A 13,773-nucleotide genomic window follows, 5' to 3' on the forward strand; every position below is an offset into this window, starting at 1 on the left:
CTTGAACTCCTGATCCGCTGGTCATGGCCTGAGGCTGAGATCAAGGGTTCGCTGGTTCACCGACTGAGCCACCCGGCGCCCCAACCTGATAGCTTTCTTTTTGCCATGACACGTAGCCCGGGTCGTGAGCCTGTGGTCCGTAGTGGGTCATTCCCCGGAACAAAACAGCGTGTTCCGGTTATGCTGATGGAATGTTAGGATACGGGCGTAGCCCTCGGTAGCTTCTGTTTGTTGCATCAGTTTTCGTGGTTTCGTTTTGTTACCACGTGCGCAGTTTCCTTGGATCCTCTGCAGATGCCCGCCGTCCGGTCAGTGGTAAAGGCCGGCACATCTGCCGCTTCGCGGTGAGACAGCCGCGGGCTGAGCTTCTGCCCTCATTCCCCTGCGTACGGTGGCGATGACGATCGTCCAGTGCAGGGGTTCGCAAACTTCCGTCAAGGGCCGGATGGTAAATATCTTCGACTTTGTGGGTCAAGAGTCAAATCTAGGAAGACAAACTTCAACAGCCTTGATATAGACAAAACCCGACATGGCCGCAGTCCCTGGGTGCAGCGTTTTGTGTGGGGGTCTCCCGGTGAAAGGGGATATCATCGGTTCACTTAACGGGGCTTCAGAGTTAGCAGTTCTCGTCGTGCAGACAGATGGCAAACAGGCATCTGTCAGTGCCGGTTAAGTGCCGGGAGCATGCGAAGCCGGCTGTTGGTGTTGCCGGCAGGTCGGAGTCTGCCCCGGCGGGAGTGGCGGGTGGTTTCCGCGCTCTACCCACCTAGTGTTTTCTGGGTTTTGAGGATAGTCTTGCCTCTGGGGGTGGGTGGTTCTCTGCAGGCCGGCTCCGGCTCCGTGCGGGGGCCCTGACTCTCCGGAGACACCCTTGGGCGGTAGCAGTCACATCGGCCGAGTCGTCGGGGTTCGAGGGAAATCACTTCGGACGACGTGGGTTGCCTTCCTGCTGCTCCCAGTGCCCTTAGGTGTTAGAACCGTTCTCCGAGGGGCCGGGGGTTTTCAGTCTAATCTCTCGGGACGCACTTCAGCTGCTACGAATACACGCCAGTCGCCATCCGCACAGCTTTCCTGGCTTGGGTAACGCACGAGCCACTCGGAAATTTAATTGAGTTGCTTCATTTTCGTATTTAATTTTTCTGGAGAAATTCTGTGCCACGTTGAGAATCGTGCCAGTGACCGGGTCGGCTCCAATAACGTTCACCTGCTGGGGTGCCCTTGTGCCGCCAATTCAGGGGCCACTTTCTGGTTTCGTCTCGATGCGTGTGCACTGGAAAGAGGTTAAGGGAAGGAAACACGTGATATGTTTGTATGACTGCTTCATGCTCAGGACTGACAGTCCTAGGGATTCTCTGGGGCTCTCCCTGGCTCCCAGCCTCCGGGAAGGGCTGTGCACTGACTTTCACGGATGTCCTCTCTTATGTCTTTTTCTTGTTTTCTGCATTGTTACGATACTGTGTTTTTCTCTTACGTATTTTCCTTTTGGTTCTTTTCTGTAGTGTGTGTCTCTCCTTGCGTATTTCCTATGTCTTCCTTGGGAGCATATTTTCCTTCACAACTTGGAGCATAAACCTGTGCTCGTTCCAACAGGTTGGTCCTGGGAGTCCCTGTCCGTCGACGTGGGTCACCTGGTTCTGTGTCTTCCTAAGTCCGATACTCTCGGGTTCATCTCGGAAACTGAACAATGTAGACCACGGATACTGGATTCTGTTGGGTTTCTCCGGAGTACTGCTTCCTACCTCAGGCTGTAAATGCGGAGTCTGATGTAGGCAGCAGCTGTCTTTAACCCTTCGCTGGCTGCCCGGAGTCACTCTTATGCACAGAGTTCGCGGGGAGCCAGAGATTTTGTTGTTTGTGCTGGGGGCAGAGTTTCGATCTAGAATTTGGTGCTCTTCTCCCCTCCAGGTTTCCTCCCTTTCCCGCCTGTGTGGTTTCCCCTGGAGGGGTCATGACTGTGGTGTGGGTGCTGTGGTCTGACAGACTTGAGGTGGTAAATTCTAGTTTTAGCAAGGTGGGAGGGACCCTGTCAGAGGGAAGGAACCTCTCTTTAGACGGGTCCTAGAGAAGCAGCAGTCATGGTAAAGGTGTGTGCTTCTAACAGGTAAGGTGGGTGTCATGCTGACTGAAACTTAAATAGTAGACAGCTGCGTGGGGGTCGCCTGGGCGGCTCAGTCTGACTCTTGATCTTGGCTCAGGTCACGACCTCAGGATCGCGCGACTGAGCTCTATGTGGGGTCCCCACCCGGTATGAGCCTTCTCCCTCTCCTTCTGCCCCTCCCATCTCAAAAAAACAGATGCGTGATGTATGTTTGCCTCCAGTCCTCAGGTGTTCACGGGCTTAGATTTCTGGTTTCATCTCTCTGTGGGTCCTGGTTCTTTGCAGAGCTCAGAGCTGCTGCTCCGGGTCCTCCAGACCTAACCCGAGATGTTTTGATGCAGAGACACATGCACACTGAAACGTGCCCTTATTTGGTACCCCAGAGAACACACAGCCAGTAAGTAAATGAAAAGAAGCATATCTTCACTAATAATCAGCAAAGTGTAAATGAAAGCAACGTGAAATTTGTTTGCTTAGGAGATAGGCAAAGATTACAAAGACTGATACTGTGTCCTGTTGGGGACAGGCACACCCCGACTCCGGGTGGGAGTAGATGTTGGTCTGTGTTTGGAGGGCCACGTGGTAGGATCAGTATTTTAAAATGCTGAATCGTATTGTTTTTAGTTTTTATTTTTAAAATAAATTTAGATTTTATTTGTCAGAGAGGGAGGGGGGCATGTAAACAGGGGCAGAGAGAGGGGGACGCAGGCTCCCCGCTGAGCAGGGAGCCGGATGTGGGGCTCGATCCCAGGACCCTGAGATCATGACCTGAGCCGAAGGCAGGGGCTCAACCCACTGAGCCACCCGGGCGCCCCATTAAAATGCTGAGCTTCAGACCCTGCATTTCCACCCGTAAAATCAGTTGCACAGAGGTGCTCACTCTGGGTATTAAGGGTCCCTGCCCAGAATCACTCACTACCTTTGTTTAAAATTGCAATTATGGAAATTAACTTAATGTTGCACGTCCTTCCTCAGAAAATAAAGATAGCACACATGGCAGCAATCCCGATGTCTCCCGGCGGGATTATTGAACTGTGGCAGGTGCTACCGTTAAAGGCACTAAACGGGCTTTTCTGTGCCGACCTAGAAGATCGTCGAAAATACAGGAGCCAGGAGTCCGCCCGCTCGGCGCAGCCTGAGGCCAGGAAAGACATACACCTGTTTGGGCTTCCTCCTCGCGTGGAAGGACTTGTGCCTAACTTCTCACAGAGGCGTCCTCTGGGGTGAGAGAGCGGGGACTCATTTTTTATTTTCTTCTGTATCGTTTGCTCTCCTTGACGTGGGAGTGCATCACTTTCCTGTTTAACCGCCTCTCCAGGGGTGTTTCTCGGAAGGGTTCCAGTGGACACTGCCCCTTGCTGGACGGGTCCCCACAGCCCATGTTTAGCTACCTTCCGTGTCACAGGGAATGAAGGGTCACCCCATGTCCCAGTCCCCGGGCTTGGGGTTAGCGGTGGTGGTTGTCTCCCAGCCCCACTTGGGGCAGCCGCTCTGCTCTGCGTCGTGGTTTCGATGTGGGCGGCCCGTGTGAGCCGCGGGAGGTTCACGTCACTGCTCACTGCACTTGTAGCCTGAGTCAGGCTGAGAGGCTTTGCTGCAAGCACAGGAACGGTCATCTCCAGGTCTGCAGGGTTGGGGGCCCCTCTGACTTGCCATGGGACCCAGCAGGTGCATCTGGGAAGGTGAGTCTGGCCGTCAAGACAGCATTCTGGGGCCAGATGGTCTGAGCTGTGGTGGCCGGGACTGGAGATGAGGTCCAGGTCCTGGGGCCGGCAAAACCCCTTCAAGCCCCCATGATCTTGGGGGGGGCCTTTGGGCAGAAGAGGAGCCAGAGTCTGGAGATCCCCCCGTTGGGGCTGTGGGCGGGCAACAGGTGAGAGTGTGGTCCTAGAAGGAAGGTCAGCTCGGCCAGGCGGAGGAAGGGGAGGTGAGGGTTCCTGCTCCCGTCCTGTCCCAGTGCCCTATTCCCAGGGGCCAAGGCACACACCGTCTAGAGACAAGGTCCGCCTCCGCAGGGGGTTCAGGATGCATTTCTCTTCCTGTTGGGGCCAGGCGCGGGACCTCACGCCAGTCACCCAGGTCTCGCCCTAGAAGAGCCTGGTGTGAGGAGGCAGCAGAGCCGTGGGCTTGGCTGACCTCGCCGCCGGGGGCTGCGGCGGGGGGGTGGGTTCTGGGCAGAGGAGGGCCATTAACAGGTGCGGGAAGAGCAGGTACAACATTTAACCCCCTTTTGCTCCCAGGTCCCCTGCAACCGTGTCAACCTCGACCTTTCCCACAGCCCTACCTGCTCCCCTGCTCCTTTCCTGAGCTGACTGGCCTGGCTTGGGGGTGTCTGGTCTGGCCAGAGAGACACTGGGGGGCTCAGCAGGGCTTCATGAAGGATGTGTCTTTCCCCCCCCCCGAGGCGCATCTGGGGCCAGCTCATGTGTCTCCACGGCTGCAGCCTGGTGTCTCCAGGGCTCCCAGACCCGCTCTTTCCAGCTGCAGCCTCTCCTGCCCACCCCTCTCAGCGTGGGGAAGCTGCTCGGGGGCCGGCTCTCCCTCTCCCCAGCCTTCCCTGCACCTCTTCCGCGCCCACCCTGGCTGGCCTTCCTGCCTCTGCGCCTCCAGCCTGTGGCCCCCCGTCAGCATCCCTGTAGGAAGCTCGTGTTCAGGCTCTTTCCGCCGACAGCACTGGCAGTTTCCACCTGTGCTAGACGGGCCCCTGTGCGCTCATGTGGCCTAGAGGCGCTGGGGGGACTCCTGCCTCCATCTCCAGCTCACTGTTTATTACAGTCCCCATGTCCTCCTGTATCTGGTTCTTGGGAGCCAGGGCCTGAGTTTCTCCGCCTTCCCCAGCAGAGAGAAGAAAATGCTTGGTAAGTCCATTGAAATAGCAGCCTCCTTCCTCTGGAGGGAGCTGGACGGCTCTCCATCGGTTAAAACCACAGCGTCTCTGTAGGAGGGGACAGTAAGTGGATGCAGGAGTTGGCGTGAAGCCCGCTTGGAGGGTGTGCTACAAAGGCACCTTGCTCTGTCGGGGCCTCCCCGGCCTCAGTGGGTCCTTGGGGGCTGAGGCCCACGGCGGGGAGGGGCTGTGTCTCTCTAGAGACTTGCCTCAGGTCTGGCCCTGTCGGTGGGTTCTGGTGCAGGGTCCAGCTGCAAGGCAGCCCATGGCTTTGTGGTGGGCCAGGAAACCAGGGCAGGAAAGCTGTGAGGCCCCAGCGGTCAGACCTCATGGCCAGATCTTGACCCCCAAGGTCACGGAGGAGATGGGTCCTGAGAAGGGACCAGAGTGCTCCAGGGCCGAAGGCCTGTCCACAGATGTGGGGTGGTGGTGTCAGTCACACTCCCCGGTGGGACTGTCCCGAGGGGGAGGCCCTGGCTCACCCCCCAGCCCTGCCAGCCGTCCTGCGAGGTGGTGTCGTGTTGTCCGAGCGGTGATGATGTCCCCCTACTGTCCTCCCAGTGCCTGTTCCCGGACCAGGGAGTGTGTGGGTGGGGGTTTCCGCGCTGCCCGGCCTAGTGCCTGTTGTCGAGGATGCGGGTGGCCAGAGGAAGGACAGGCCAGCGGTGCCCAGGGCGAGGTGGGTGCTCCCAGGCTGGTGTGACTAGAGGTCGGACCTGTGCTGGGAACAGAGGTACCAGGTGCCGGTGTTGGGCACGTTGCTCCTGACCCCGGCCTTGACGGCCACAGCTCGGGGAGGGGTGACCCCATCCAGCTCACATCGTAGACCCAGAAGCATCCTATGTGGAGAGTTCGAGGAGAAACGGCCCCGTGTCCGTCTCTGCTGCTCCCCCAGAGGGGTCCTGGCCCTGGTAGCTCGCTCTTGTCCCTGCCCTGGGGCCAGCTGAGCTTGGAGCCACCCCACACCGTGCTCTGGAACCATCCGCTCCTAGGTCGGTCTGGGACAGGAATGGCCCAGTTCAGTGTGCACAGAGGAGTCCTTCCACCAGGGCCTGGCTCAGCTCCTGGCTGGGAAGTGGCTGCCGTCCCTCAGGCCCCCAGACCTTGGGGCTCACTGTGATTCTGTCATCCCACACCCTGCCTTGGGCTCTGGTCAGGCCGCTCCCTCATCTCCAGCCCGGCACGTACCAGAGGGGACGCGAGGTGTTGGGCAGAACTTGCCTCTCATGCTGTGGCTGGGGGTGCCGGGGGATGGCGTGCCGTCTTCCTGAGCAGGGATCGTATTGGGGTCTGTCCTGTGGGTCCACGGAGAGGCTGCTGGCGTGTTGGAGGGGTGTGTGCTGCCTGGGTGCGTGCGGGCTCCCCAGGAGCTTGCGTGCTGTGGTCTGTGAGCACGGCGCTGCTTTTTGGCCTCTTTATCACCCATCAGGCTTGCGTAACCAGGCTCGCCCTGCTTCCTGCTTCGGAACTATCAGTGCACCATCTGGAGCTACGAATGGGGTGATCGGATGTCAACGGCCTCCCCGCACCCAGGCACTTCCTAACACCCAGCGCCTTTGTCTCCCGTGAACCTCCCGTCCCCCCCCGGGGCCCTGCTCCCCTTCCCAGGGCGGGTAGCTCCAAACAGGGGTGCTGCCGTTCGGCTCAGGAAGGGCCCTCTATTGCACGGACACCCCACTCACTGCCATCCTCCTACTAATCCCCAGCGGGTCTTTATTTAAGGATGCAGCAGGTAGAGAGGGTGTGTGGGTGTCGGCTGCATGACCCTGGGCGAGGCACTGCCCCTGCTTGGGACTCGGCTGGCTTGTCAGGAAGCGGGGACGGTCTCTACCTCACGGGGCTGCCATGGGAACGCAAACGTGTGATGTGTGCTGCATGGTCGGCACAAGGTTGCTGTGACCTGATCTCCCTTGCCTGACGGGACCTGGGACCATGCTGGCTGAGGACGTCTGTCCCAGAGAGGAGGCTTCTAGGCAGACTCAGACACTTGCTGGTTGGGAGTCCGGAACCCAGCAGGAGACCTGGGTCTGCGGGCACCATGCTGTACACCGCGGCCATTCGGATCTTCCCGAGCTTCCGTTTCTTAGGAGAACAGCTTAGCCTCTGGTGCCCAGTGGTGGGACGTGGTGAGGGGACAGGCAGTGACCCACTTGAAGCCCTTCACAGGGGAGACCTCCTGGGGACAGTCCCACGGGGGTGCGCTCAGCCCAGTCCCTTGCAGGACGGACCTTGGAGGCTGAGGCCCTGACGCGAGAGCTGAGCGCCTGGCTGCTGATCTGTGCCTGCATGGGCGCCTGGGTCGGCGCGGCTGTCTCCGTCCAAGGGCAAGGAGGAGGTGAGCACGGGGCACTCGTGTCTGTGGGGGAGGTTGGCAGAGAGCTTGGGGGCAGGGCAGTTGTCTGTCTCACTCCACAGGGAAGGGTTTTGCTGGACGAGCTGGGGCGCGACCTCCTGGGACCAGCCTGGAGGTCCCACCCACACCTCGTGGGTCAGAGCCCTTCACCTCCCAGCCCTGCCCTTGATGCCTCCTCCTGGGACCACTCTTGGGGTCGGCCCTGTCAGAGTGTCCGCTGCAGGTCCTGACCCTGCCCTGAAGCACGCTGTGGGCTGCAAACCGTGCCTGTCCCCAGGGCTCGGGGCCGGGGCTGTCACCTGTCTGAACAACAACATCCTGAGGATCCACTGCCGCTGGTCGGCCCCGGAGCCGGGCCGGGGCCCCCGTGCCTGGCTGCTCTTCACCAGGTGAGGCCGCAGGGCCCTGAGGGCGGGGTCCCCACGGTCGCGGTGCAAGGGTTGGGCTGGCGCGGCGGCCCTTGGTGCCGACACACACCCTTTCCAGCAACCACGCGCCAGGCAGCCAGCACAGATGTGTCTTCCGGGCCGGGGAGTGCATCCTGGTGCTGCCCCCCGAGGAAGTGCTTGTACCTTCCGACAACTTCACCATCACGCTGCACCGCGGCGTCTCTGGGCAGGAGCAGGTCAGCCTGGTGGACCCGCAGTACCTGCCTCGGAGACATGGTGAGGCCGGGTCTGGGCGCCCTGACGGGGAGCGTCCTGGCTTCGGGGGGCCTGGGGGCAGGGTCGCATGGCCCCTAACCTCCGTGGCCCCGTGGAACACCCGGGGCTCGGAGAAGGGAGGAGAGGGTCCCCGGCTCCCTGAGATGTAGGGTTTGGGAGGAGGGTGAAGATACCGGGCTTCAGGCTGGGGCCAGGGCACAACTCGAGTCACCTGAAATGCACCTGAGGCGCAGCAGGAAGGGACACAGCGAGACACGTAGGACGGGAGCGGCCGGCCAGACCGGAGGCTCTCTTGTGTGGCTGCAGGGCCTGGAGTTGCTCACCGTCGTCTTGTCCCGCCCGGGGCCTCGCTGGGAGACGTCACCAGTGAGGAGACAGAGTCCTGCCTCCCAGGAGGGCCCCCGGGCTGGGAGGGCCATGACCATGCCCCCGCCCCCTGACCCCCAGCCTGTTTCAGAACCCCGTTCCCGGGCATGCCGGCAGACACATCCTCACGCAGCCCCACTCTGTTTCAGTGAAGCTGGACCCTCCCTCTGACTTACAGAGCAATGTCACCTCTCACTATTGTGTCCTGACCTGGAGGGTCAGCCCTGCTCTGGAGCCCCTGACCGCCATCCTCAGCTACGAGCTGGCCTTCAAGAAGGAGGAAGAGGGCTGGGAGGTAACGCTGGACCCACTGCTCCGGAGCCTTCTCTCTCCTGGGAGCCGCGGCGGGGGGCCAACCCTCCCCCACAGGAAGATGTCCGTGTGGACTAGGGGGAGGGGGTGCCCTCAGAGCCCAGAGCGTGGCTGTGCACACGTGTGTGTGAGCATGCGCAGGTCCGCAGCTGTGTGTGTGCATGGGGGTGGATGAGTGTAAGTGTGCTTATGAGCCTGTGCCCGCGTGCATGGGCGTGGCCGTGTGGCCGTGTGCGGGCATGGTCTCAGGGGCCACGGGCCCTGTCCCCCCTCTGCGCCTGCTGATGGTCCTCTGCCCCACAGCAGGCCCAGCTCAGGGACCACATCGTCGGGGTGACCCGGCTCTCGCTGGATGCTGTGGAGATGGACCCCGGGTCCCGCTATGAGGCCCGGCTGCGGGTCCGCATGGCCACCCCGGAGACGGACGTGGAGGAGGAGCTGCGCTATGCGGGCCAGTGGAGCGAGTGGAGTCGGTCTGCGCGCTTCCCCTCGCCCCCTCGCCCTGACCAAGGTGCCGCTTTCCCTCCCGGAGGACCTTATACCCGTCCAGGCCTCTCACCCTCCTAGAGCCCCGCCCGGAGGCGGTCCTGCCCCAGCTGGCCACCTTCCCCTGGAGGTCTGGGATTTTGAAGGAGGGAACACACAGCTGCCCAGCGTCAGGCTTCTTGGAACCTGTAGTTACTGTGTCATGGGGAGAGACTGTAGCCCCGGGAGGCATGCCGGGCCTCTGCTTCCGTCTCCGGAGCGGGACGTGGTCTCACCTCTCTAGGGAGGGCTGGGCTGACCCTTGTGACCGGCTGGGGAGGGTGCTTGACTCCGATGACCTTGCAGATGGAGGAGGTGGGGCCCTGCGGTGGCTCATTCCGGAGCAGGCATGACACAGCCCCTGGGCCTGGGAGGAAATTCCCACGGTGGCCCCGGGCACTCCTACTAGAGCTTTGCCACGTGGGTTTGGAGGAACACCCTGGTTCCAAGGAAGCTCACTGCCCCGGGCCCTTCCTGCCCACAGGCCCCCTGTCCTCCTCTCGGGGGCAGCCCAGCAGCAGCACCCTTGTTGCTGTGCCCGTCTTTCTGGTGCTGACCAGCCTGACCTACCTCGTGTTCAAGCTTTCACCCAGGTGGGTAGGCAAGGTGTGCGTGCGTGTGTGCGTGTGTGTGGCTGTGTGTGTGTGGGGGCATCTTGGACCAGAGCGGCCCTCCCTCCCACCGTCTGCCCTCCCCGCCATCTGATCCTGGACGGGCTAATCCTCTGCCCTGGGCCTCTAGAGAGTTCCCCACTTGTCAAGTGTGTTGGGGGTTGTAGGGCCCCAAAGATGCTCAGGGGGACCCAAGTTCACTGGGACCACGTCACCCAAGGGCCTCTGGGGGTGCTCTGTGGTCTGCTGACTTTTAAACGCCTTCTCTGAAAAGATCGTTTTGGGGCCCTCATGTGCTCAGGGCTCCAGTACACGCCACAGAGAACCCACCAGACGTAGGGCCCGTCTGAAGTAAACCATCCCCCGTGTCAGGGTGAGGGAGGGGCCCGGAGGAGACTGACTGGCTGCAGACTCACCGCAGAAAGGACGAGAGCGGGGCGGGTGGGGGTACTGGGCGGTGTGGACGCCAAACTTGACCTGGAGCAGAAGAGAGGTCTTCAAGCTCGTGAAACAGTGTTTGTATTGTGAGGATAGATTTTGGGGGGTCTGAGGGGATGGGGAGGACCCACCAGGAGGCCGGGGTGGCGTAAGGAGGACAGCCCTGTGCCAGAGCCATGGGGAGAGACAGGGAGGGAGCCGAGGGAAGACAATTGCAGGCCTAAGAAGGGAAGTGGAGGGGGCAGAGGACCGGTGATCCCCGAGGTGGGGACCTGGGGGGGCCACGTCCCCCCTGGGGAAGCTGGTGAGGCCAGTTTGGACCCGCTGTGTTGGAGTTGTGGGCCATATCCTTGTGGGATGGCCCGTGGCTCTATATTGCTCAGGGAGAAGTCAGGTGGAGCAGGGAGCTCCCTCTGTGGGATAAGGACCCAAGGGGCACCCTGTAGCCCTGAGCCCAGCGTCACGACTCACCCTGTAAAGGATGTGTGTCTTGGTGCGTGTCAGTTCTACAGGGTCATTGGTCTGGCAAGCCACAGGGATGGGTGTCAGGTTTTTCCCCGAACACAGGTTTGGACCCAGTGAGAGGCAGGAGGGGCGGCCTCTGGCGGGAAGGGTGCAAGGCTCCCATGGGGTCCGGTGCTTGCTGGAGCTGGGCCTCCAAGGACCCCTCGCTGGGCATGCAGAGGCCTCTAGCTGTTCCGTCCTGGCCTCAGGGTGAAGAGGAGCCTCTCCTGGAACGTGCCCTCTCCGGCGGCCTTCTTCCAGTCCCTCTACAGTGTGCACCACGGGGACTTCCAGGTGCGCGCAGCCCCCAGTGGGGAGGGGGCGGGGCTGGGGTCTTCCCCACGTCGGGCCTGCCGAGGATGTGGGCTTCTGGTGAGAGTGGGGCCCGGTATGGGGCCTTTGTGGGTGCTCGGAGCTGTTTTTGGTAGACGTAGTGGGTTTAAATTTACACACGCTGTCTCAGATGCGTCCAGACAATTAGCCTTATTCTCTCTCGTGGGTTTCTTTTTCTTTTGGGGAAGCGGCCCCTGTGAGGTATGTGGTCACGTCACAGGGAGACTATGGCCGCTGTGTCTCGTCCCGGCTTCTCTGAAGGCGTCTGTGGGGAGGGTCTGCTGCTCGCGCCGGCCTTGGGGTCCTCAGGGGTCCGGGGGCTACGGCTGTGCCAGTCACTGAGGAGGGCCTGGCCCCTCTGGGTTCCCGTGGGTAGCGCTGCCGCCCTCCCTTTGTGGGCTCTGGTAACCCCACCTGGAGGGTCTTTACACCTGATGCCTCCCCTTCCTGCCTGCCTGGTGGCTCCTGCCCCCGGGTGTGTATTGGGGGGAAGCTCCCGCGGGTGGTCTCCGGATCCCCACTGTGGGCGGAGGACAGGACAGGATGCTTCCTGGGGTCCTTCTCCATGGCCCCTGCCGCTGCCGGGCTTCCCTCCGCCTCCCACTTCTGTCTCTCAGAAGGGAGCCGGGAAAACATGTGACAAGGGAGCCCGGGGTTCGAGGCTGTTGTCCAGAAGTGTACCTCCGAGCTTAAAACTGAGTGTTCTATCCTCGGTGGAGGCCGCCTCCTTCTCCCAGACAGTGGCCGTCACAGTTGAGAGCCCCAAGGTGACCGTCCTGGAACGCGTCATCTCGGCCACATGCACCCGGCCCTCCTCTCAACCCGAGTCACCCTCCCGGTGATTAGACCCCTCAGGGGCTCTGTGTTGCCGTGACTCGGCTCCCGCCACCCAGGCAGACACACAAGGTCGCGCGTGTGTGGTCCGCCTGGTGCGGTTCCTGGTCCCACCGAGGAAATACTTTCCTTTGGGAGGTGGGGGCCTCCCGCGACCGCATGGGGAGCCCGGGTCTGCTGCCACCAGCCCAAAAGTGGTGTCCCCGCGGCATCTCCTGGTGTGTGTGTGAGTGTGCGTGTGTGAGCGAGCGGGGGTCCAGCAGCGGCTGCCCAGCCCCTGTAGCTGGTGCCTGGAGCAGAACCAGAGATCTTCTCTGTCCCCGGCACCCGTCAGCGCCTGTACCCTGTTCCAGGCTGCTGTGAGCGGGAGGTGGGGGGTCGCTGAGCGTCCTGACGGGCCTCGGGGTCCCGGGGCAGGTCCGTGGGCAGGCTGGCACATGGCGGGTGAGATGGAGTGCTCCAAACACAGTCGTTGCTTGGATTCGGGGTGAGGACGCCGGGAGAGCTTCTGGGAGGAGAGGGGAGGCTGCTTCCAGGGCGGGTCCCGAGCCCGCTGCCTGAGCCCTTCCCACCCCTTCCCCCCATGCTGTCTGTCCTAGACCTGGACAGGGGCCCGCAGAAGCGGTGTGCTGCCGAGCCAGGACAGTGGCTGTTCCCCACGAGGAGCCTCGGAGTCCGGCGTCCATGAGGACATCGCGTGGCTGACCTATGACCCGGTGGATCCCTGGCAGTCAGTGATCCTGGAGGAGGAGCAGGAAGGCCCTGGGGCCGGCCTCCTGGAGGCTGCGCTGCTGGCCAGGCCTGTGATCCAGGGAGGCCAGCCGCCCGCCTACCTGCCGCAGAAGGACTGGGCCCCCACGTGTCCCCTCAGGCCAGCTCCCCCACCGTCAGAGGGCGGCAGCCACGACTACTGGACCCTGGGCTGCTCCGGGGGTTGTCACACCCCCACTTTCCCAGGAAACTCACCGAGCACGGGGCCCAGCCCGGCTTTGGCCGGGAGCCCTTCCTGTGACCAGCAGAGCCTGGATGCCCAGCCAGGAAGTAGTGCTGTGGGAGCCGGTCACGGCCAGTGGCAAGACCCCGCTGCACAGGGTGTATGAGGACCCCAGGGCCTTTGCTTCACCCCCGGCCTTCAGAGTCACCCGTTTCATCTAGAATGCTGACTTGGCCAACTGCACAAAGTCCGTTTTGTGGAAAATGGATGAAAGTCTCTCTGAGAACGGAGCCCTGTGCAGACGTCCTGTCTGGATGGGGGCAGGCTGGCCGGTGACCCCTACCCCCATTCTCCCTGCCCTGCCCGGAACCTCCCTCCCTGCTCTTGGGCTCTGTCCCGGCCCCCCAGAGAAGGGCGGTGTTGGCCCCGACCCCCTTAGAGGACCGGCTTGCTCCCGGCAGGCATGGCTGAGGTGGTTCCTTCCCGAGCTCTGTCTCCTGCTGTGACTCCAGGAACCGGCTGCCCGCGGGGAGAGGGGCCCCGAGGTGGGCAGGGGGATGGGGTCTGTCTACGCTGGGGCTTTCTGGGGTGGGGGCTGCTGACGTTGGAAAGGGAGGAGCAGACAAGCCGGTCCCTCTCCGTGGGGCTCCGGTGACCCCTGGGCTCTGTGCAGAGACAAGCACTTGTGGCCCCCGGGTCCCCCAGGTGACAGCTCCCTCTGCCTCAGACAGGCATCCCCCTCCTCCGCACCCGTGGAGCCCCTGGGGTTTTGTGGGGAGCCTCAGCAGAGCCAGAGCGTGGTCAGCAGGGGTGAGGCAGGGCCCAGAATGTATTTGTAGCCGTAAAGAGCAGGAGGGGTGTGGACAGACGTGACATGCAGCATCTTCAGTTCTAACCAAGGATGAGAAAAACC

At 61.9% G+C, this 13,773-nt stretch overlaps 1 protein-coding gene across 1 annotated transcript; it reads left to right on the forward strand.

Moving 5' to 3' along the window:
- The first annotated feature begins 3,752 nt into the window (after positions 1-3,752).
- On the forward strand, positions 3,753-13,386 carry IL9R (interleukin 9 receptor). The gene is made up of 9 exons (XM_044232877.1): positions 3,753-3,780; positions 7,207-7,320; positions 7,616-7,727; positions 7,825-8,003; positions 8,519-8,664; positions 8,985-9,192; positions 9,691-9,799; positions 10,969-11,053; positions 12,526-13,386. Exons 1-9 carry the CDS (start codon positions 3,753-3,755, stop codon positions 13,024-13,026), a joined length of 1,482 nt encoding a protein of 493 aa, XP_044088812.1. The 3' UTR covers positions 13,027-13,386.
- Positions 13,387-13,773: the final 387 nt, after the last annotated feature.

This window comes from Neovison vison, chromosome 14, assembly GCF_020171115.1.
Source record: "Neovison vison isolate M4711 chromosome 14, ASM_NN_V1, whole genome shotgun sequence".
NCBI classification, from domain to species: domain Eukaryota; kingdom Metazoa; phylum Chordata; class Mammalia; order Carnivora; family Mustelidae; genus Neogale; species Neogale vison.

Bases quoted from the DNA above. Each gene is read 5' to 3' on its own strand.
- IL9R (XM_044232877.1), top strand. From the start codon at position 3,753: ATGGGACCCAGCAGGTGCATCTGGGAAG. The intron at 7,321-7,615 runs GTGAGCACGGGG...GCCTGTCCCCAG, and splicing joins CGTCCAAGGGCAAGGAGGAG to GGCTCGGGGCCGGGGCTGTC. The intron at 8,665-8,984 runs GTAACGCTGGAC...TCTGCCCCACAG, and splicing joins AGGAGGAAGAGGGCTGGGAG to CAGGCCCAGCTCAGGGACCA.